The sequence below is a fragment of the Lampetra planeri genome, chromosome 8 (assembly GCF_965212315.1).
Source record: "Lampetra planeri chromosome 8, kcLamPlan1.2.h2, whole genome shotgun sequence".
Lineage (NCBI taxonomy): Eukaryota > Metazoa > Chordata > Hyperoartia > Petromyzontiformes > Petromyzontidae > Lampetra > Lampetra planeri.
The window spans coordinates 4405510-4429082 of record NC_136114.1 but is presented as its reverse complement, the minus strand read 5'-3'; the positions used below and the strand labels follow the sequence as shown (position 1 = coordinate 4429082).

Sequence of the window (23573 nt, the reverse complement as noted above, 5' to 3'; positions counted from 1 at the left end):
GCACCTCATCCATACTGTGCTCAACCACCACACTGCAGGTCACAACAACGCACTCACTCACCGACTCACTCACCCGCCCACTCACCACACTGCAGGTCACAACAACGCACTCACTCACCGACTCACTCACCCGCCCACTCACCACACTGCAGGTCACAACAACGCACTCACTCACCGACTCACTCACCCGCCCACTCACCACACTGCAGGTCACAACAACGCACTCATTCACTCACCAACTCACCACACTGCAGGTCACAACAACGCACTCACTCACTCACCAACTCACCACACTGCAGGTCACAACAACGCACTCACTCACCGACTCACTCACCCGCCCACTCACCACACTGCAGGTCACACCAACGCACTCATTCACTCACCAACTCACCACACTGCAGGTCACAACAACGCACTCACTCACTGACTCAATCACCCACCCACTCACCACACTGCAGGTCACACCAACGCACTCACTCACCCACCCACTCACCACACTGCAGGTTACAACAACGCACTCACCCGCCCACTCACCACACTGCAGGTCTCACTCACTCACCCACCCACTCACCACACTGCAGGTCACAACAACGCACTCACCCACCCACTCACCACACTGCAGGTCTCACTCACTCACCCACCCACTCACCACATTGCAGGTTACAACAACACACTAACCCACTCACTCACCCACCCACTCACCACACTGCAGGTCACACCAACGCACCCACTCACCCACCCACTCACCACACTGCAAGTCACACCACTTCTCTGTATGTTTCTTTCCTCGCACTGCTCAACTTTGGAATTCCCTCCCATCGTCTATTTTCTCATGTTCTTAAAATAATTAACCTCGCTCAATTCCAGGAGCATGTACCCTTATCTTCACGGGTGCTGTTTGTTGCTGGCTGCTCGGCGTTTTGGCCATGTGCGCAGCAATTGGGATGCAAGAAAACATGCAAAAACTAAAATAATTAAATGATCACAAATCCGAAGTAGGATGTTCCTGATGAAGAGTTTTAAGACGCCATGAGAATTTCCTGGGCAATTTACGAATGAGTGGAATGTTCTTGTCTTCCTCGCAAAAAATGTTTTAACAATCTGAATCGTCCCTGACCTAAATAGGTAAAGGACATCGGATTGAATTTCATGCCGCAGTGCAACATGCATATTCAGACTAAAATGCCTTATATATATACACGAGTGAATAATTCTAATTATTAATAATAGATGCCAGAAATAAACTATTCATTTGAGGACACTTTGCTCTACTTGTGAATTATATATCTTTCTACCAGTTGACAAAAAAGGGGACACTTTCAATTTAGCTGAGCGTACGTTTCAATGAATCACATACGCCTACTTTTGAAAAAGTAAAGTATGGTTCTAGATTTGAAGCTTTCGTGACTGCAAGGATTCATACTCTTAGGTTTTTTCGGTAAAGTCACGTAGGTAAAAAATTATAATAATAATAATAAAAATAATAGAAATAATAATAGAAATAAAATTATAAATCACGACATTTCGGAGGCAACACAAGTCTCCGTCATCATGTGGGACCCTCACAGCTAAATTTACTGTATCACTTGCTAAATTTACTGTATCACTTGAGACAGTAAATCTAGCTGTGACGGTCCCACCTGATGACGGAGACTTGTGTTGCCTCCGAAACGTCGTGATTTATAATTTTATTTCTATTATTATTTCTATTATTTTAATTTTTATTATTTATTTTTACCTACGTGACTTTACCGAAAAAACCTCAGGGTATAATGTATGGTTGTAAAAAAACTCAACACAAGATTGAAAAACATTGCCTTGTAAAAGGTAAAACAACTACAGGGTGTCCCAAAAGTCAGGAAACATAGGGTAAATTAATTTATTTTAACACCGACATTTCAATATATGAATAGTCTATTTTTGAAGGTAATATTTTATTAACTTTTATTTTTCCTGTGGGGGTCACCTCAAATCTGTCGCTTTCAAAACTCGACCAAGAACCCCGAATGAATTGAGACAAAGCGTAATTGATGAACGTTCAAACATTACAAAAGACAATTTATGCATGTGTGAATGTTAATGGGAGTCAGTTTTAACATTTCTTAAAATAAATGAAATAACCCTGTGTGATATGATAAAATAAATATAATAACCTTCTCCATCCTGACTTTTTGGGCCACCCCGTGCATATATAATAGGTGACATTTGGGGCAATGACCCTTTTTTCATTGCGAAGAGAAGAACCATTGTCCAGCACTTTGGTTGGATTAATAAAAAGAATATTCACCCTTTTGCTTCATGGTGGACATTAATGATCCAGTAGGCCGTGTCTTCCGGTGTGCTAAAAATTCGCCAAGTTGGAAAAATCACCCGCAAATTACTTAATCGAGAAAAACCAAAAGGACAACATCACCCCCAGACTGGCAGACGAGTGTCCACTTGCAGGGCTGTGCTGCGTAGGGATGCTTGCCACTGGGGTCCCCTAGGCTACACTGCCGTAGGGCAACGGAATGGTTGACATGACATGATGTGAGGAGCTTTGAGATGCTGAGGAAAATATAAGCGCCTCATGAATGTTCCGTGTGAATATTTGGTCTTGTTTTTGCTTGCTGTCTTTGCTTTTCATTCCCACCCTGCAATGTTCTGTAGCTACCACCACAGTCGATTGTCTGTGGGGCTGTCGTCCTCCAGCCGTGGTGCTGGCCACCCACCCCCTGACGTGCCGTGCGAGGCCTTCATAGGTGCTCGCTAATGGCACTTACTCCTACAGTCTGTTAAGGCGAAACGGAGGGATCTTTGCCTTTGCAACAGAGCTGCTCAGCTCAACGGAGCCTCACCGGCTGAAATAATGAAACATGAGTCTGAAATGCAAGTCCTCGCGCGCTATTTATTTTGCCGCCGATCCAAAACGCCCTCCGTCTATTTTTCAGTTTTTCGTGTTCGTGCTGCTCATCTTCATTGTGGAGCTGGCGGGAGCTGTGACGGCCTTTGTCTTCAAAACCCGGGTGAGTGCACCGTGAGTACGCAGTGCAAACCTGCTCATGCGACAACCTCGGGGGGGGGGGGGGGGCAGCGGCTCATCGTAGCGTTACGCGCAGCGCACGGCGAGCAGACGTGCCCAACGCGTCTTCGTTGAGAGTCAACCCCAAGGCGGCCCTGGATATTTATAGACGGGCCACGCGAATGCCACACGCGTGGGTCGCCCCGCCGTCTCTCTTCCCAGACGTTCAGCGTAAGTGAAGGGATTACCAGAGTGCTCCGTTACCTTCAGGGCTTCGGTAATACTTCATAAGGCGCACATACGATGCATTCACGCTCGGTGAAATTCTTGGCGGTCACAATGTGTATCAATGTACATGTGTATGTATGTACATGTGTATGTTCGCATGTATGTACGTATCCGACTTGGCAATGCAGTGGTTCGAGCGCCACTGAAAAATCATCAGGTTGCGAGTTTAAATCCCAGTCAGTGGGTTCAAGTACCCCGTCATTCTTCTGCGGTTGAACACTGTGCTGAGGAATTTATTTTACTTGAAAAAACTCTCCCAAACAGGGGGCCTCAAGCATGGCCTGCTTCAACGCTCAAGGCTGCAGAGTAAAGTAAATTAGTGTGGCATTCCTACCCTGCTGCAGTGGCATGTTTATTGAATGATGTGCTCCTTTGTGCATTACGGCTCTACCTCTTAATAATTCTAAAACCTCAATAAATATTTTATCCAAATGGGTGGTGGAAAATGTTGGCAGCGTATTCCACTCATGAATGGGTCGTTGTGAATATACCAGGGCATACCGGGTGTGGTGAGCTCGGGCTTGCAAGGTGTACCAACAGGTGGCACTTCACCAGTGGATTGAATCTAACTGCATGGGGAGTGCGGTGATGTACGTTGCTTAGGCCCATCAACCAAGACTTCAACAACGAACCGCACAGCCGACTCACGTTCCAATCCCCCTTCTGGGATCGCGCTCCTGCTGTCACCATCCTAGAATCTCATGCAGGTCCGGAAGAACGCTGGCGAACAGAGTGGAACGACACAGACGTCCAAAATAAAAACCTCATTCCAGACCCAAACAACGGAACCTCCTGCGTTTTGACTACAACTAAACTAACTATTTATATATTAGCAGGTGAGACCGACTGAGCTCGACCTGGCCACAAATGATAAGTAAATTAAGTGGCTTATCATCTGGAAATTTGTAGCAGCCAAATTTACTTCACGCATGTTCATTCTAAATGTGGATGGAAAAACCGAAGGACCCGGTGAAAAATCCACGTGACCACGGGGAGAACATGCAAACTCCAAATATACAACAGGCATCAGGCTCGGGATCGAACCCACACCCTCCTGTATACAAGGCAACGTAGTTAACATCCCGCCACCGCAACTTTCCTCGAAGACACTGGTAGAACCATTAACTCCATCGGAACATCAAAAGGCCGATGTGCACACCTTCATTAATGGAAAATGATAGACAAGCCAAAGTGCGATTGTGACCACGCAACCCAAACTATGGACCACATCGTAAATTCCTGGAGCCTCCGCTCCTTCAACAGGAGAGGAATAGCAAAACTACACAAACTCTTTCCGGAACCCCTCGCGTTGTTGCTCGCAGACCTCGACTTTGGCATTTTGTTCCTGGATAGATTGCCATGCACAATAAAAAAATCGTGCTGTTTTCTAATATGTGTGGAATATTTGTGAGTACTCCATTTTCCTCCCACATGTTAAACGCTCGTACGTGGAATTTGCCAAACATCTCAAAACAGGACCGTCCTGAAAAAAAACAACCTTAAACTTGATACTGTATTACCATGTATAAATGATGGAACTTCTTTTGCATCGTACGTAGCCAACCGTGCTAATCGGAGGAGCGGAGGAAGGAAGACCAATCTAAAGACAAAAAGCAGTTCTGAAGAAATTCGTTTTCAATCGAGTTTTAAAAGTGCGGAGCTCAAGTGCCTTCCTAATATCGGAAGAAAAAGCATCCCAGTTGGCCGCAAAAAAGCATTCTCCGATTAAAGTTGTTTTGGTAAATGAGTTATGGTTATGGTGGAGAAAGCCACTCATGCCTGCCAACATTTGTCTCCCAAAGTTGATACTCTCCACCAGATTTATATTTTAGGCTGAAGGCCCAGACCAGGTTCAGAACCCAATTAACGGTGATGTGCCTGACTAGGAAATGAACAAGGGTGACAAGCATTTGTGGCCAGTGTGCCGATCATTACGCCACCATATTGACAGATGTGCATACAATACGCCTTACACAGACATCCACACACACACAACTCGAGTTTGCACTATTATAATTAGCGTTCATGTAATGTAGAGCCCCTTCTCAATCCGCTTTCTGGATGAAGACCTGCCCATGACATTTCAGTCGTGGCGGTTGTTTGATCATAATTTTCTCCACTGCTCAGTGTGGGTGCGTGAATTAGGCAGTCCTGGATGGGCTCAGGTATCATTCGCCACTGATGATAGCCGTGGCTGGTAATGGAACATAGGGCGAGGGGTTCACAGCTCAGTGTGCTATACCACTACGCTCCTACTGCACCCCCAGATTCGAGTCGATATATCCCCAAATAAGGAAGGGACTGATGCTTGCGGCTGATGGGTGTGGCCTTGTGTGTCAGTGGGGAGCGGTGGGCTAGCGATTAGCGCTACGCTGCGCTACAAACCCGGCGACCCGGGTTCGATTACCGCTCATGGCCAACACCAGTGACGATTATTTGAACCGGTCCTGGGCCTCCCCTAGGTCGACCCAGCCTTAATTGAGTACCTGGTACGGTGTGTAAACATCGCCACTGGGGAGACAAAGGCGGCCGGGTGTGGTGCTGGCCACCCACCCCCTCGTGTGCCGTGCCGGCCTTCATAGGTGCTCGCTAACAGCACTTGCCCAAACAGTCTGTCCAGGCTATATGGGGGATCTTTGCCTTTGTGTGTGTGGGGAGCGGTGGTGCAGTGGTTAGCACATTGCGCTACAAATCCGGCGACCTGAGTTCCATTCCCGTTCACGGCCAACAACTGTGACGATTATCTAAACCGGTCCCGGACTACCCCTAGGTTGACTCAGCCTCTAATTAGTACCTGATGTGGTGAGTAAACATCACCACTGGGGAGACAAAGGCGGTCGGGCGTGGTCCTGGCCACCCACCCCCTCGTGTGCTGTGCCGGCCTTCATAGGTGCTCGCAAACAGCACTTGCCCCAACAGTCTGTGTTAGGCTATAAGGAGGACATTTGTGTGTGTGTTTCATGGGTTTACATAGCATGTTGAGGCCGCACCCCCACATGTGTTAATGTTCATTTCGAACATCCTGTATGCAGCACTCGAGATAAGAGTAAGCCACAAGAGAAAAAGGCACTCATTGCTGTTAAGAAAGCCTGGCTGGGAATATTACACTAATGGGTACCTCAATGGTAACGATATATGGGAAGGAAAGAGTCTCTACTATCTCGTTAAAACGCCTGCTCCTTCTATTAGAAACAGCAGAGCCCCTTGAAAACCGCAGTGTTACGATGGAATACCGCAGTGCCCTCTCTCAACCCCAGTGTCCTCACCGCATATTGCAAGGTCAATACCGAGAGGTCTTTACTGCCGCCGCTGTTGATGTCACCACAACTCACCATGGCTTTATTCCTTCTGCTATAACCCACAACACTTGACCCCCCCAAGGTCTCTGATCGCACGGTAGCCTCCTCCTGGCTTTAACTCTTCACCGTGGCCGCCACACTTCTGGGCGCCAATGTTGATCCCTGTCTCGGTGGTCTGCCTCTTCCATCCTCCGAAACGCCCCAGCCGTCAAATGTATCCCCTTTATGAGTGACATCAGGAAGGCTTTCTTGCCATGTTTTATTCAAAACTTCCAAGTTGCTTACCCCGTCCTTCCGTGACAATAGCAGTACTAGATTACGACATGCACTTTTATTCAAAGGCCAGAATATATGTTGTATATAATCGCTTTGGTTAAAGTCCACTTTCTGAATCCTATAGTGGTCTATCAAAAACACACCAAGAATGGTCTAAGAATGGTCTAAGAATGGTCTAACATCCAAATAAACTTTGAGCGCAAGGCATGATACAGCATATTTCGAAAAACTATTCAAACAATTATTTTACCAGGTAAGGCCCACTGAGCTATATAGCTCTTTTTCAGAAGCGACTGGCCACAAATATGATAGCTCGACGAAGTGGCTTATCACGTGGAAATGTATAGCAGCCAAATACTCTAAACGCATGTTTCTAAATATGTGGAGGGAAAAACTGGAGGACCCGGAGAAAAATCCACGCGACCACAGGGAGAACACGCAAACTCCAAACATACAGACCTCAGGGTCGGGATCGAACCCACGTTCTCCTGCATACCAAGCCAGAGAGTTAACATCTCGCTACTGCGGTGCCCTATTAATATACGCGCATAGCTCCTCATATATTTGTACGAGCTACGCTGATAGCTAATTTTATGAGACCATTCAAATGCTTGGAAGCTTCATTCACAGACGGTAACAAGCAGTTCTACACCAGACTGATGATTGCCCAAAGGTTTGTCACGTTGCTTTGAACTTTCAGACCAGTTGGTCCTGCCATGTCAGTGATGAACTCGCAGTCGGAAAGTTGTTAATTGTGGGTTTAAGAAAAGATTAAATATCCTCAATTCAATGGTTTGCCAACGAGCTGCTATTGTTTCATTGAGGTTATTGGAGCCATCAGGGGGAATGTTGGCTGGTCAGGGTTTTCCCAAGATATGGTGATGTTCAACAGTTTTTAGCGTCTACACATTACATACGTGCACTGCTACCCATCAAGATATATTAGCAAGAAATTAGGTTTCATCATTAAATACGACTTAATCACGATGTATAAAGTTTTGTTGTTCCATTGAACCGATATAATGAATATGAGGGCAATTAAACATTTTATTGGACCTGTTATTTCATAACTACGGCACCAAACAGGGACTCGTGAAGTTTTGCTGTATCCTTGGGAATTTCAAATCTGTTGCACGCGTTACTTTAAACAAACTATTTACAAGTCTAGTCATGATAAAGCACTTCACAAAAGAGGCGAAAACAAGACGGTCTCTGCATCGCGCTCGTTCAGATGAGCTTCTGCGGCCGTCTGGAACGCTCTTCCGATATTAGAAAGCCACTGGAGCTATGCACTTTTAAATCTAGATTGAAAACTCGTTTATTTCGAACTGCGTTTTGTGTTTAGTTTGTTGTGCTTCGCACGCACCTCGAATTAGCGCAGTTGACTAGGTACGGTGCTAAAGAAGTTCAACCATACATGCGTGCATCACTTGTCCACACGCTCCAGTCGTGCTCACGCAGCCGCTTCATCATCATCAGCGGGATTTGCGCTGTGCATGTAACACCACTCAACAGCCTGAGTGGTCTTCTTGTCGAAGCATTGCAGCAATGGATTTATAGTGGGTCTGACTACACGGCAATTATATATAAACCATTGTGCTGTAATGCCAAGACAATGAGCCATAATGGGCAACGTCTTAATTATAATAAACAAATTAAAATTGATTTGGATTTGGGCTCAAAGCAAAGGGTTTTTTCTACATGAAGAAATAAAGTACGGTGCTGCGTGACAGTGATTACATGAAAGCTGCAGCCTCAATGTGATTTTTTTTTTATTATCATCTCCATAGTCATGGGAAAACTTTCCGAACAAATATAGTCCACGGTTTGACACGTACGTTTAGGTTTAGTCGCGCATATGCCTTCACCTGTCTGCTATTTTGTTTTAGTTTGGTATTTTATACCTCTGCGTTGCACGGGTTTGGTTGTCACTTATTGACCCAGGTTAGCCTTTCAAAGTCTCAGTGGGTTTTCGTCCGATAAGATGCACATGCCCAGCCCATTTTGTTGATCCACTGCTGGATGATTGCCTTCCCTCACCATGGAACTCATGGGGGTTATTGTTACGTGGGGGTGGATGTTGGAGCATAGTGCAGTACAACAATGGTTAATGTTGCACTGCTGTCTGGTGGCAACATGAGCACATAGCAGCCTGTACCACCTCGTGTGTGCATATTGGTCACCCATGCGAGCACTATCCAGGCTTACACCTTGCTTAGCTTCCGATATCTGATGAGGTCGGGCTGGCGTATTCTTGTGTGATTTGGTCGTAGGTCAAATTTAGGGATATTTTTATCGTTAAATGTGTTACGCTCATGATACACAAACTGAATTGCCCATGTAGGGATCAATTGTTTTTCATACAAGTTTACACCACGGTAGATTATATGGACGATGTGAATTTGATAGACCCTACAAATGCCACACTGAAAGGCTGGCAACGCCGTAGTCATTGATCCATGAATAGCATTGCGACTGCAAATTGTGAACATTGATCTCATGTTGGGTGGGCAGAATTGTTGTCATCCAGTTTTGCATTTTACCTTTTTACAATTACTGTAATGTGCATGCATGTAATGTGCATGCATGTAATGTGCATGCATGTAATGTGCATGCATGTAATGTGCATGCATGTAATGTGCATGCATGTAATGTGCATGCATGTAATGTGCATGCATGTAATGTGCATGCATGTAATGTGCATGCATGTAATGTGCATGCATGTAATGTGCATGCATGTAATGTGCATGCATGTAAATACATGCATGCACATACACGGGTGCTGGCTCTGCAAGCCTGTACACTGGAGACTAGGGTTGGCGGATCACACAAATGTTGTGAAACTCCATCCCCGTGGGTGTCGAGGTTCAACAAGCAGTACAGCAGACGCAGACACATCTCCATCTGTTCCATCTGTACAGGTCACATGGTCGTCAGTCGCACGTGCGGGTTTTCTCCGGGTGCTCCGATCTCCTCCCACACTTCGACGCAGTAACCCCTTTCCCGTTCCGATGACGTACGTGTACATCATCAAAACTAAAGCGGACGAAAAGCTTAAATAAAAATAACTTTATCGGTACCGAGGCTCCCACAAGGCCATGCAGGAGGGCGTGTGGCACAGTTTGGCACCAGCTATCATTGAGTGCGGTCGTGTTGCTACAGTTATCTGTGGTGAGTACAATTTTTTTTTAAACAGCAGCACAATGCGTCTCTAAGTAAAATTAACACTGAGCCAATTGCACGTTCCGAGATTGAGAGGTGAACGGGACACCCACCCTGCAACTTGCAAACGTCTCGGAATAGGGAAGGGTTAATTAGCCGAAAACAACTTCATATACAGCGGACGGCAGAGCTTGTGGGGGGGGGGGAGGTGGAGTTTGGTGCCAGCGCACCGCCTGTCTGCTGTCTCTCCGCTTGTCTGTGGTTTCTTTGCACACCCCTAAATATTTGTCTCTCTTCGCGAGTGAGTGAATGCCGTGTGATACATTTAATGCATGCACATCGCGAGTCTGAATAGTGAGTATTATTGTTATCCTACCTTAACGTAATTCATATAGTGCCATAGCGGAGGCGCTTTACGGAGAATTAAGAATGGTGCATATGAATGTAATGGTGAGGTGAATAAAATAGATGAGAGGAAGGAATGGGCGAAACTGTGATGCTTCAATTAGGTGAAAGCAAAGTTTTGCTGATCACACAAACACATTTGCACGTACACCTATAGATGTGCTTGCACAAGCACAGACACAGAATTGTATTTGTAGTTATGTGCTCATATTCAATAAAAAAAAAATCACTCATGCCAATGTTTATTTTCATTTGCAGCTGAATGAAGATTTTTTCAAGAATGACCTGAAAAAGCAGTACCGTGGAGACAACAACACAGATGTTTTCTCGAAGACTTGGAACACCATCATGATTTCAGTAAGTGCACGGTAGCCTATTCAAGTCCCTTAATAATCAATAATGCAGAGCCCCGTGTCAATGCACTGCTGAATAAGGGCCTCCCCATGCTGCGTTGGTCATGAGGGATATTTGACCCTACTTCACCATGCAGGTCAGTGCTCGACAGATGAAGCACAGAGCCCAACACCGTTTCCGATGTTACTGGCCACTGACGTTATAGCCGTGGCCAGGAATTGAATCCATGTCGCCAAATCACCCTGAATGTAGCAATCTCATTAGATCTCAGAAGCTAGGCATGGCTGAGCCTGGTTATTATGGGTATGGGTTACAGTTTCTGGGAAGCCATAAAGGGGAGACTGGCCCCAAGTATAGTAATGTTGAATGCTGATTCGCGCTCTTTAACTTGATTATTGTTAAGCTCTGATGTAGATCGCTCTAACTGGTATTTGAGCGACCGGGCAGTGAAGTGGTTAGAGCGTTCGACTCACACGTTCAACAGTCTGGCAAAGACTCGGCCCATTGTTTTCTTTTTTATCCCAGGGTAGAAAGAATTAACAGCACTCTGTGGGAATTCAACAGTGATTGTAATTAATATGGAAACAGCTGTCCTAACAGAGTAGTGTGGAATTTCCACCACAGAAATGAGCACCACCCATTGCTTGGAGATAATTTGGCTTTGAGTTACCAATTATAATTATTTGGCACTAAATTGTCATTTTATTCTGTGGAGTCACGGATAGTACAGTATATATGTTCAATTATTCACATTTCACGATTGTAATTAAATTATGCCAATTTCTTCATTTAATGTGGAAAGTGTTCTCCATGAAGCCACCTGTTTGCATGATGAGAGAATAGACAGAACTGGCTAGCATGGCGAGCATTGTCTGGCCTCACGTGAACCCATTGCTCTCCCACTTACTGACGTGAACGCTGGCCACTGCATGAATAATGGCTCCCATCATCTTCTGAGGCTATTTTTTCAAAAATAAAGGATTACGTCGCATCACGTCTCTCTGTCTCCAAAGCAACGAGGCAATCCTTTCGTAGATGATGGCCATTTGGTAATAGCTAACACCACGCCACCTTAATCCTTTCGAACTGTGAACGGAATGCCGTCGTTCTGGTAAGTAAATTCTAGCAGATTTTTTTTTTCGTTCTTTTCTCCAAATGTAATGCAATGCACCTGCCGGCCTGCCTCCGATTCCATTCCCAGCGCTGCAGTGCACCACGATGTTGTGATGATGAACTGCGCCACATTAGGCCAAGCACATTCTACACCGCCGCTTTTGTCATGGCTCAAAGCGGTTGGTCACGGGGAGCTACGGTGTGTTATGCCGTGACCGCAGGCGGTGACAAATGTGCAGAGAGTGGGGTTGCAGTGATTCCCTCCCCCAGTTATTTGAGGTCAGTGTAAGTAACCAATGACTGTGATTATTTCCCCTGTTGTGGTTAGAGCCCTAGACTCACAACCGGAAGCTTGCAAGTTCAAATCCCGGTCGCGTCACCTTTCTGTTTTGGCTTAGCACCGTCATTCTCCTGGGCTATTTGAAATGAGTACCATGGGGTCAGAGTACCGAGTACACTGGGGTCAGAGTACCGAGTTGCTGACTTGTAATCACAGGTGGCGACCTGTGATATTTAACGAGGTTCTCAAGTTTAATCACCGCACAGTCACTTGATAGTCTCTGCGATGGTGACTGCTGCGGGAGGAACACTTCTCTGTAGCAAGGATTGTGGGAGTGTACGGCGCCTCTCTTCGCGTGGATAAAAGGAGTCACTTGAAGATATTATCTTACGCAGGCACTGTAGTCTCCTTTTGCAGGTCTTTCTCGAAATGGGGTCCACGCCTGTAAGATTGGTAATTCAAGCAACCCCGACTCCGTGTGTCGAAATCGGTTGCAGAGTTCGCTTGTATGGAAGCAATGTTGCTGAAATTACGCACTCCCAGAAGGCCCTGCGGCTGATGGGTTTGTTTGTATGTAGAACTTTTTTCGCACGGTACGTATAGCCAGCCATGCTACTCAGAGGTGCGGGTTGTGTTAGAAATACTTTTTTTTACGTGGAGATGGATATGTGACATTGGCTGCTTATTTAGTTTCTCTAACACGGAGTAACGCGAGTTTGCCTCGTGCTATTATCCCGACAGCGCAATTGGAATTATAATTGGGGGACAAGGTCTTTTTTCAACAAGTACCAGTTTGTGAAAAGTGAGCAGATGGCATCCTTGAGATGTAATGTGAACAGGCGATATCACCCACTGCTTCACGAAGATTAATGCCACCCCGTCTCACGTATGAGCAGGAAAACACTTTGTCTTTAATTGCTATTGACCTATTACGGTCATGCTAGCTGTTAGGGGAAGCTCTGGAAATGATACACCGCAACCTGGAACTTCAGAGCAGATGACTAATCCACTTGCTGTACTGCCATCTGCTGGCCGCCTCGTGATCCAGCAGGCTGGGAGAGACGAAATATGCGCTGTATGTATGGATGTTGAACTTCGTTCGCGCCGTACGTAGCCAACTATGATAATCGGAGGTGCTTTAAGATCTCCGATTTCATGAAACCACGTCATATAATCCCCGTAACCCATTGAAAACCCGATGCTTTGGGCAGGTGCTCTTTCATCTGAGCGTTACAGTTGGAGAACGGTGATTGGATTTACGAAATTCCGATTTTTGCAGAACGAATTCAGATTTTTGCAGAACGAGACACGTATACAGCACTGTATACTAATCACACATCACCGAGTAACTGGTGGAGATTAAGGTAACATTTCCAGAGGGCGCCCAGCACTTTAAGTGAGCCAGCTACCCTTGCCGTTCAAATCTCCGCTGCCCCACAGGCATCTGCCATGGCACACAGAGCGGCCGGAATCACACCCGTCGCTCTGCGGTGTAGCAAGCACGCCAACTCAAGCCAGACACAAAAAACAACTCAACACATTCGCCAATAATGCTGTGGCCTTTAAAGGGGTGACGTTTCGGGCGATGGCCCTTTTTCACAGCACATAGAGAGGCCAGGAGATGTGAATGGTGCTCGCAGTACCACCACGGGGGCGAGAGATGTTAAGTACCTTGCCTGGTATACAGGAGGTCGTGGGTTCGTTCCCAACCCTGACTCCTGCTGCTGTATATTTGAAGTTTGCATGTTCTCCCCGTGGTCGGATTGATTTTTCTCTGGTTCCTCAGTTTTTTTCACCCACCATTTAGCAACTTCCGTTTGGAGTATTTGGTTGCGATACATTTCCACTTAATTAGCCACTTTGTTGAGCTATCATGTCTGACCAGGAGCTTCAGAGCTCAGCGGGCCTTACCTGGTAAAATAAAAACAATTGTTTCACAGTTTTTAGTTTCAAATCATTCACTAAAAGCCCGAAGGCGCGCTCCCAATAGCAATGATCTGAACGAACACCGGTGTGATACTTCATCAGACTCATTCGAAACTTAAGCACCCAACAAGAGCCAGCACGAAAGCAAGCGCTACCACCAAACAGTGTTTGTCAATACGTAGTGCCATTCTCAATTCGCCATCGGATGAAGGCCTCCCCCGTATGCCGCGCCAGCCATGGGTATGTTTGTCCTTTCCCGCACCTCTGATTAGCACACACATGACCACAGCCATGAGCCACAAGCATCAGCCCCTTCCTCTTTTGGGGATTTACCGACTTGTATCGAAGGGTGCAGTAGTAGCGGAGTGGTCAGCACACTGCGCTGTGGACGCCGCGGCCCGTGTTCGATTCTCACTCGCGGCTAACATCAGCGGCATTTTTACGTGAGAGCTACACGTCAGGCACATGACAAACAGAGCAAAGGGCAGGTGAGAGACGAGACGGAGGCAGACATCATTGGAGAACGGATGAGATTGAGAGCGATTTGAGAAAAGACAAAGATGCCACGAGGAGAGATACTTGTTGGTAGGTGCACAGCAGGATTGATCAGTTAGATGCAGACAATAGGTGGATATGTGATGAGATGAGAATAGATGTGGAGAGAGAGAAGAGAAAAAAGGAGGCATAGAGAGAAAGAGAATAGTAGTGTTGTGAGATCAGAATCAGAATGTGTATTTAGAATGGAGGAATCCGATTAGCCATGAAGCTATTTTTCAGATGTCCAGTTGGGGTGGGTCAGAAAGTTACAACAACAAACAATACGCACAACGACAGGAGTGAAACATAGAGACAATCGTCTCTATTTGTGAGTAAATAATACATTATTACATTTATGTCCGATTTATCAAGCTTGCGCAAGGCAGCAAAAACAACAACAGCAACAAAACAGTTCCAAGACCACGCGAAAACAAGTTACGCAGACAAGACAGAGAGATGCATTCAGATGAGATATGAGAGAAACAATGACTCTGGTGGACATTGAACATGTGCTCGTGCGAGATAGATGAGTGTTAATAAGTAGAAGTCTACTAACGCTCTTGAAGAGAGACAAATGCACGAGGGTGCTACACACACCCCCACCCTCCCAACCCCGCGGTGTCATGTGACCACCACGGGCAATTTATGGCTAATTTATGTCCTATGCAAACATGTGAAACAATTAAAATAATAGACTGACGTAACTACGTTCATGAATATGCGGCTTTGTAACGTTTCAACGATTTAACATTCAGCCAAAAGCAGTATTCAAGGGATTACACCGCCATCGATCGGTCGCGTGTGGTGGGGTGCATTGTGGGCACTCCCGGCTGTTGCAAGTCTCATGGCTCGCATGGAAAATAAACCCAAAATCCGCTCTACAGGGGCTCTCGAGAGCCTCCTCTCGCGGAGACCCTTCCCTTCAACAGTGGCATGAGCAAGGCATTGCAGGTAGGGGTCGGCACGGTTTGGCTCAAACCACCAAACCGCGGTTTGAACCGAACCAAATCGGTTTGGTTTGGCTCTGTTTGAACTGGTTCGGTTTGGTTTGGGGCTACGAAAACCGACTCGGTTTGGCTCGGACAGGGTGGAACCGGCTCAAACTAGTTTGGTTGGTTGTAAAGGCGACACGAAAGGACATGTTGTAGTTGCCTTTGCCTGCGAATTCACTTTGCAATTGCATCTCCATGGCTCGAGCGGCTCAAGACGGCGCCATCCCCGGCGGCTCCAGCATCACAAGGTATCTCATCCACGACGTGGAAGAGACCAAACACGCCGGTAGCGACGAGGAGCCGATGGCGAGCGAACGTGAGAGCCCGGACGCCACGCGCGGCGACACGCGGCAGAGCCTCATGCGCACCCTCGGCGCCACAGCGCTGCAGACCGCGACGCAGCCCAAGCCCAAGAAGGCCCGTGTGTCCCGAGCGCTGTGGCACGACGAGTACTTTGAGACGAGCCAGGCCGCGGGCGACGTGCAGAGCCGGACCTGCAAGATCTGCACCCTCCAGTACGCGGGCTCCACCTCCTCGGGCACCCGTATCAAGCATCTCAAGACCCATGGGATCGTCGACCCCGAGTCGCCCATGGTCGTCACGTCGCCGCCGACGGGGAAGGGTTTGCTCGTGCAGTCCAAGATGGCCACGCCCATGTCAGCGCACGCGAGCAAGTCCATGGACAGCTTTGTCGCCGAGTACATCGCGACGAGTGGTCTAGGCCATAAACACGTAACATCGGATCCCTTTACGACTCTTCTTCAACGAGCTGCCCCGGGTTACGAGCCCAAGTCTGAGCGCACGGTCAAGCGCCGCATGCTCGAGATGTATGTCGTCCTCAAGCTACTCGTGCTACAGTACTTTACTACTTTTGGCTCTTGCGTCTCCTTGACCTACGACGGTTGGACAAACGACGCCATGACCGGCTTCTTCTCGGTCACCCTCCACTGGATGGACCCGGCGTCGTTCTCCATGTGCAACTGCATCATTGACTTCTTTTGGGTGGCCCCGGGCGAAGGCGTGGGCAAGCGCATGGCGCAGCGCCTGCACGAGCTGCTCGACGACTTTGGCGTGTGGCCGCGCCTGCTCGCCGTCGTCACCGACAGCGGTTCTGACGCCGTCGCATCCGCCAAGTCCCTCACGCTCCTCGAGGGGAGCAACCTGCGCTCGACGTGCTGCTTGCGGTGCATCGCGCACTGCGTCAACCTCGGCGTCAAGGCCTCATTCGGCGCGTTCGAGACACTGCTGCGCAGCCTCCGCGCGACGCTCGGCGCTATCCGCAAGAGCAAGACGAAGAGGGCGGCCTACACGTCGCTCGCGCGGCACTACCTCAAGTGCCCGCTGCAGCCGCCTTGCCTCGACGTGGTCACACGTTGGGGTAGCACGTACGTGATGCTCACGGCGTCGCTAAGGCAGCGCCAAGTGATCGACGCCATCTGCCTTGAGCCCGGCTGGTCGCGGAGCCAGGCCGGCTTGTCGGACGAGCAGTGGGAGCAGGCGGCGCTGCTCTGCCAGTTCTTGGAGAAGCCGGCGGCCATCTCCGATGCCATGGGCGCCGAGGAGTACTGCACCATCTCGAACGCCATCACGGCACAGGAGGCTCTCTTGAGCCACTGCATGACCCACCGCCCGAGTCCTCATGTGGTCGTGAGCTCGGCCACCGTGACCATCTCCGACTACATGGTCAAGTACAGCGACCTTCTCTCGTCCGAACCAAGCCGCGTCGCCCGCTTTCTCGACCTGCGCCACCCCAAGCCCGCGGCCTCGAGCACCGAGTACAGCAATATCAAGGACATGATGACGGACATTCTCAACCAGCGCTACCCAGCGTTGACGACGGACGCGGCGCCGAAGGCGGCGCCGCGTGGCGGCATTAACATCCTCTTTGACATGGTCTACGCGCCCAACGCTCACGACGGCGCCGCCTCCGAGGTCGACCGCTTCCTGCTTGAGCCGACTCAGGACCTGAGCATGGACGTCGTCGAGTGGTGGAAGCTGTACGGCGGCAAGTACCCGCGCCTACGACGCGTGGCCCTCGACTATTTGCCTATCCCGGCGTCGTCCGTGCCCTCCGAGAGAGCAAACTCGGCCGCCAAGCGCTCCTTTCTCGACCGACCAAACCTGCACAAGTGCACGTTCAAGGCCGAGATGTGTGTGCGCTCGTGGGCGCGGATGTTGCCTAGTGTTGGGGTTTCACTGCCATTGAACTACCACACTGCGTTCAAGGACATTGGGCGTGCCAAGCTTGAGGAGATGGCTGTGGACGACATCGTCGTCCAGTACTTGCTAGTGAATCTCAATATGAAGAAAGCCTGCGTAGAAATTAGCGATTAATACACTTGATATTTGTATTGAATGCGAATATTGTTTGCCGCGCATCTTTTCGGTTCAAGCCAACTCAAGAGGTTTGGTTTAGCTTAGTTTGGTTTGGTTTTGGTTTGGTTTGGTTCAGTCGTCGCTGGTTTGGTTTGGTTTGGCTTGCTCAATTTGAAACCAGTTTGAGTCGGTTCAAACCGTGCCGACCCCTAATTGCAGGGCTGTACCGTCATCTTTTGTTCCATCCGCTCCTAATTCCGGCTTTCCAATTCACCGCACAACGACAGATGTAGAGTAGCCACTGGAGGCAATGGACTGGCAAATGTTAACGTCGCTTGTGAACACTCTGCGGTAGACTTCACCGTAAATGTGCCTCTTGCCTTCAGGTGCGTCTTGCATACCGTTAGCACAGTGCTGCATGCCCAGCATCTGGCCAAATGCAATTTGCCTTTTGGTGCATTTGAATGTATTTGCGCTTCAATTATGAGCGGGCTTTCTATTCTATTCGTGCGTGTGGCAGCAATATGTTGTTCAGGAGGCATACGCCAATGTCCAGGTCTGCTAGCCTAAACCAGAGGTTTCAAGAGTGAGTTTGTGTAGTTTTGCTCTTCCTCACGGTCCATAGTTTGGGTTGCGTGGCGACCATCGCACTACTGCGGCTTGTATCTTTAATATTCTATTCATGAAGGAGAGGTGTGCATCGGCCTGCCGGTGATGTTCTCATGTGGTTGACGGTTGCTCCAGTGTCTTCGACGAGGAGGAAGAGGAATGGCAACGCCAGGAGGTGTGATGTTTGGACCTCGAAGGAGGGGTTTATTCTGAAAGCGGCGCTCTGATCTGACGGCACGAGCAGCACGTTTATGCAAATTTACTCGCACGCGTTCTGCCCATTCGCATCCCTCCCATCAGGCATGAGCCCAATACACACAAACGATGGTGCGACCTCACTCACTCCCATTGCTGCGGCCGTGTCTGAGACGTGTAACGTTGGGTTATAAGTGTCAGCATCTCTACGGCCAGCCACACATGTGATGTGTATATGGGAGGATTCCAGCGCAGACAGAAAAAATAAACTCGCTAACAGCACTTGCTGTTAATGCTATAGGCCGGATCTGTGTCTTTGTTAGCTGTGTATATTTGTGTGGCAACTGCGTGTAGTGTGTGTGTGTGTTCACAATATGGTGGCTGCCCCTCCGTCATGAACATAGAAGAAGGTGGATAAACTATCCCAGAGAGCCTTGTGCCAGTCAGAGTAGAAGTGGCCACCAGCAATGAGGCTCAGAGCCAGTGGTTGAAATTGAACATTCCTGTGACGAGGGTAAGTCTCCTCTTATAGCAATCACTGTTAAGACAGCCCACAAAGTGGTATAATTCCTCCATCCCAGAAGGTTAATGTGTTGAGCTGGCAACGAACCAGGCTTTGAACTCGAAACCATGACATTTTGAGCCGAGCACTAGCCACAGTGCCTCCTGGCCAGATCTCGTGCCATTAACTTATTGTATTTGGCATTGGAAGCGTAGCTATGCACATATAAAGCACTGCAGTACAATTTTACCCATGGCCCTCTGTGCATTACTAAGCCAAACACCCCCATATTGCTCATTACGCTTGCACTTACGCTGATTAGTTGCTGACACATGACCCTCACTTCTGTGCCCCATGTATTTTCAGAAAAGGTGGGCAACTGTGCATGTACAGTATGCACGTTTTAAACGTTCATTTTATGATCGTTCCTGACGAAACAAATGTGCATCGTATTCCGCATTTCCCAAACTTTCATCAAATTGGTAACATACAATCCAGACAGTTGACACTGTATCAAAAATGATGATGTACAATCCAGCCACATGACACTTCCGATTAGCACGGCTGGCTACGTACGGTGCAAAACTAATTCAACATACACACACACACGATTCGCAATCCCAAGATGAGCTCAATAAAAAAAATGCTGACTGAGCGCTGCTCAGGATGTGCGATGAGCCTTTCCTCTCCCCATCCCCACCCTGTCACCCCTGTCTCCGTTTGCAGCTGAAATGCTGCGGAGTGAGTGGCGTGGATGACTTTGGGAAGGACTCCGTCTTCCATGAGCTCTACCAAATGCAGCCCATGCCGGAGGCCTGCTGCAAGCGGCAGATGAACGGTCAGGAGGGTCACTTCATCAACAAGACCAGGTGCTTCAGCCAAGACCCTGACTTCTACAATAAAGAGGTATCTATATTCGTCTTCAACGGCTTTCGTCCACTGGCCACTTGGGGTGTTTTGGCGCGTGTCAATTTCCTTCACCAAAATCTGCTCACCTCTCTGTGTCCATCGTGGTGTCTTTTAAACTGAGAAAACTTCCATCCTGTCGAGCGTTTGACGTTTGACGTCCAGTCAGAGGGTGGTCTTCCTCCTCCCTTAGCAGCGTCCACTCTGCTCTCCATCACCACCCTCAGCAGACGGTCACTGTTCACCCTGTGTTGTCTGGAGTATTAAAGTCCCCGCACTTGAGCTGACTCATGAGCTCCACCTGCCTTGTGGACGATTTCATTGTAAAATTGTCCACTCGAGATATTTTACTTCGTGCCTCTCCCAATCGTACTATTGGCACGATGTCATGGGTGGACGTTTCCATTTAGGGGTCTTCAAAAGAGCCGCGTCACACCACCCTGTGTCGGAGAAGTTAACATCGCACGGCTACGTCAGAAGTCACTTTCACAGCACTGCATCTATCAGCGCAGAGTGGCACACTTACACGTCCTTTAAAGAGCCTCTGTCACGTGGCAGAAACAAATACATTTACATTGCTCAGAGCTGAAATCTGCTGAATTCAGTGTGTATAATGTGATTTTGCCATGGCGTAAGGATTAGCACACTGGGTCTGCTGTCCAGAGGTCACCGGGTTGACCTCTTAGCAAGTTGCTTAAATCTCCCACCCTACTCTCCACCCAGTCGTGTATAAGAGAGCAGTTCCTGTGTGATGGGGCAAAGTGTGAGTACACACGCATGTATACTGTCTGACATGAATATATTAATGAACTGCATGTGCATTAAGACTGCAACGCGATTCATCTTGAGCTCTTAACTCATGACATCTATTAAAAGTGCATCTCAGAATCCTGTGCAGTGCAAAAATAAATCGCACTACCTCTAAACTCGCCTCATGGGACTGAAATATTTAATATCCCATGCCATGCTTCCTCCCAGAACAGGGATCAAATGGAACTTCAGTAAGCTGGCTTTGCACTTTCGTGTCTCTAAGCTGTTGTGTAACCAGGAGCTATGATACGGTGGATTGCATTCGCTACGGTGGCGTGTCGCTGGGCTCACAACCCAGCATGAGATGGCTTCTCCGTAACATGAGTTAACGTGGAATAGCCCAATGTGATTTGCATGTAATTAATGAACAGAACCCACCGTGTGCATTTCTGCAAGGTTGCTTAACGATGTACCATGTCCACAGGGTTGCTACCTAACCATGCTGAAATCCTTCCAAATGTACGTGTACATGGTCGGCGCGGTTGGAATCGGAGTGCTGGCCATAGAGGTACTGACATTTCCCCCACCGTGACACATTTCAGACACATCCGCACCACCGCTGAGTGTGGCAATGAGATTGTTTAGGATTAGTGCCGTAAATGTTAATTAGCATTCATAACTTTCACCGGGGGTCCATAGCACCCAACACACGCACATATGCATCAACACATGAGCCTAATGATTGCCACTGTCTGTCACTCTAGAACCATGCATTGCAAGAGTAGCTGAATGCACAAAATCACATTTTATAAGATTTCCGTGATGTCAAAATTTCAATTCATATGAATACATTTTTAAGAGTTATTCCAATCGCTGTGGAGCGATGTGGCATCATGGTTAGTGCAATCCCAGTTCATCAAGATCATAACGCTACGATTTTGTATACCCACACATACGAGCCCCATAACGTTGGTGGGGAGGGAGGGGGGTGGGTTCTCTGGATGTGACCGAGCCCCCGATACAATTAAGCGATGGGCATCACAGACGACCATCATATGGAGCAGGACGCACGATAGACACAAGCAGTTTGTATCGTTATTCACTCTATTTAGTGGTTCACATTCATTTAAGGTCTGCGTGCATTGACAGTGTTGTGCCCGCCCCCAAGTGTTTGCGTCGCCCGCTTCCTCCCCCTTTAAACAAGGTCACACGCCAACGGGTTGATTGACACACACGCGCTCCGTAGTTACCTGCTTTCATTGTTTTCACCCAGGCGTGAAAACCATGAATCCCTCTTTGTCACTGATTCTCCGTGCTTCTATGTCTGTTTCTCTCCCCAGCTCTTCGCCATGATCTTTGCAATTTGTTTGTTCCGGGGAATCGATTGAAGCCTCGTCGACGCATCTCTGCTCACCGCGTGGAACCGCCACGGGGCCCACCACAGATAACGGATCGACGATGATATATTTTTTAAAATCACAACTAGCTTCGAAGCTGTGTCGTGTGCAATTGCGTTTTAATTTATTGTGTATAGAATGTATTTGTACGATGGTTGATTGTACAAATGAGTGGAAATTTTGTCCAAGCGTGCTGTTGCACCATTACTTGGACGCTAGGGATTTATTTACCATTTTTACTAGTTTTTTTTCTCTGGGTATCCAATTTAATCTAATGTAATGTTACCGAAATATACCTTTTTAAAATTTTCGGTAACAAAAAATATTTAGAGTAACTAAGTACATTTTAACGAGTAACGTTTTTGTTGATTACATTCAACACACATGGAGGCAATCCACGATCATCTTACTTAACATCTGGAAGCTATCATTGTAAATAGCTCGCTCCAATAGATAACGATTTGATTAAACACTGGTTATATAATACAGGCTCTACTCGTGTGAAAAGCTGCCGAAATTAAGAGGTGAAAGTATGACATGGAATTAATTTGTATACTTTATTTTGATCTCTGGATATCTATATTTAGTTACCTTAAATAGACACACATGCTAAGGTTTTGTTAGCATGCTTTGAAAGCACTTAGTTTGCCTTTTGTTTTACGTTCGTGATGTAGTGTTCAATTGGTAACAGATACATTTTGAGTCAAACTAAAGTATTTAAAGATTTGCAATACTGCATTTTAATTCAAAGGCAATATTACAATAAACATGGAAAGCCTGTACCAAAAATGTAATGAGTGACAATTAAAGTTTCTTGTTTGCCAAATACACTCTTTTCGTGTGCATTAGAATTGTAACAAGCTTACTTAATATACCTTGCCGTGAAACGTAAGAAAGTCCAAGATAGAAATAAAAACGTAAATATATGTTTATAAATAAAGGTTTCGCCCAGGTAATAAATACACCATTACATAATGTTAAATATGCCATATAAAAATAAAGAATATTTTTTTCTGCATTAGAAAATAAATAATTTGCTAAGCCACTGTTATCATTTCATTACTTCTGTTCTTTATCACAGTAGTCTGGGAGAAGACCTTTGAAATAATGAAATGGCTGTTGTATTCTGAGAGCTCATGATTATAATAATTCAGTAATACTCTTGAGAGATTGAAGCAGAACAAACCCACAATTGAAATCCAAAAAGACAGGACGCGGATGTGATGTGGATATGTTGATATCTTCAATGTGTCTCACCGGGACAT

At 47.3% G+C, this 23573-nt stretch overlaps 1 protein-coding gene across 1 annotated transcript in view; it reads left to right on the top strand.

The window, feature by feature from the left end:
* LOC144720223 (tetraspanin-18-like) overlaps positions 1-23136 on the top strand; it is a 104624-nt gene extending 81488 nt beyond the window's left edge. The window contains exons 4-8 of the mRNA XM_078596746.1: positions 2931-3005; positions 10690-10788; positions 19982-20161; positions 21396-21479; positions 22252-23136. Of these exons, the coding sequence (XP_078452872.1) occupies positions 2931-3005; positions 10690-10788; positions 19982-20161; positions 21396-21479; positions 22252-22299 (486 nt within the window). The 3' untranslated portion in view covers positions 22300-23136. The remainder of the gene's footprint in view (positions 1-2930; positions 3006-10689; positions 10789-19981; positions 20162-21395; positions 21480-22251) is intronic.
* Positions 23137-23573: the final 437 nt, after the last annotated feature.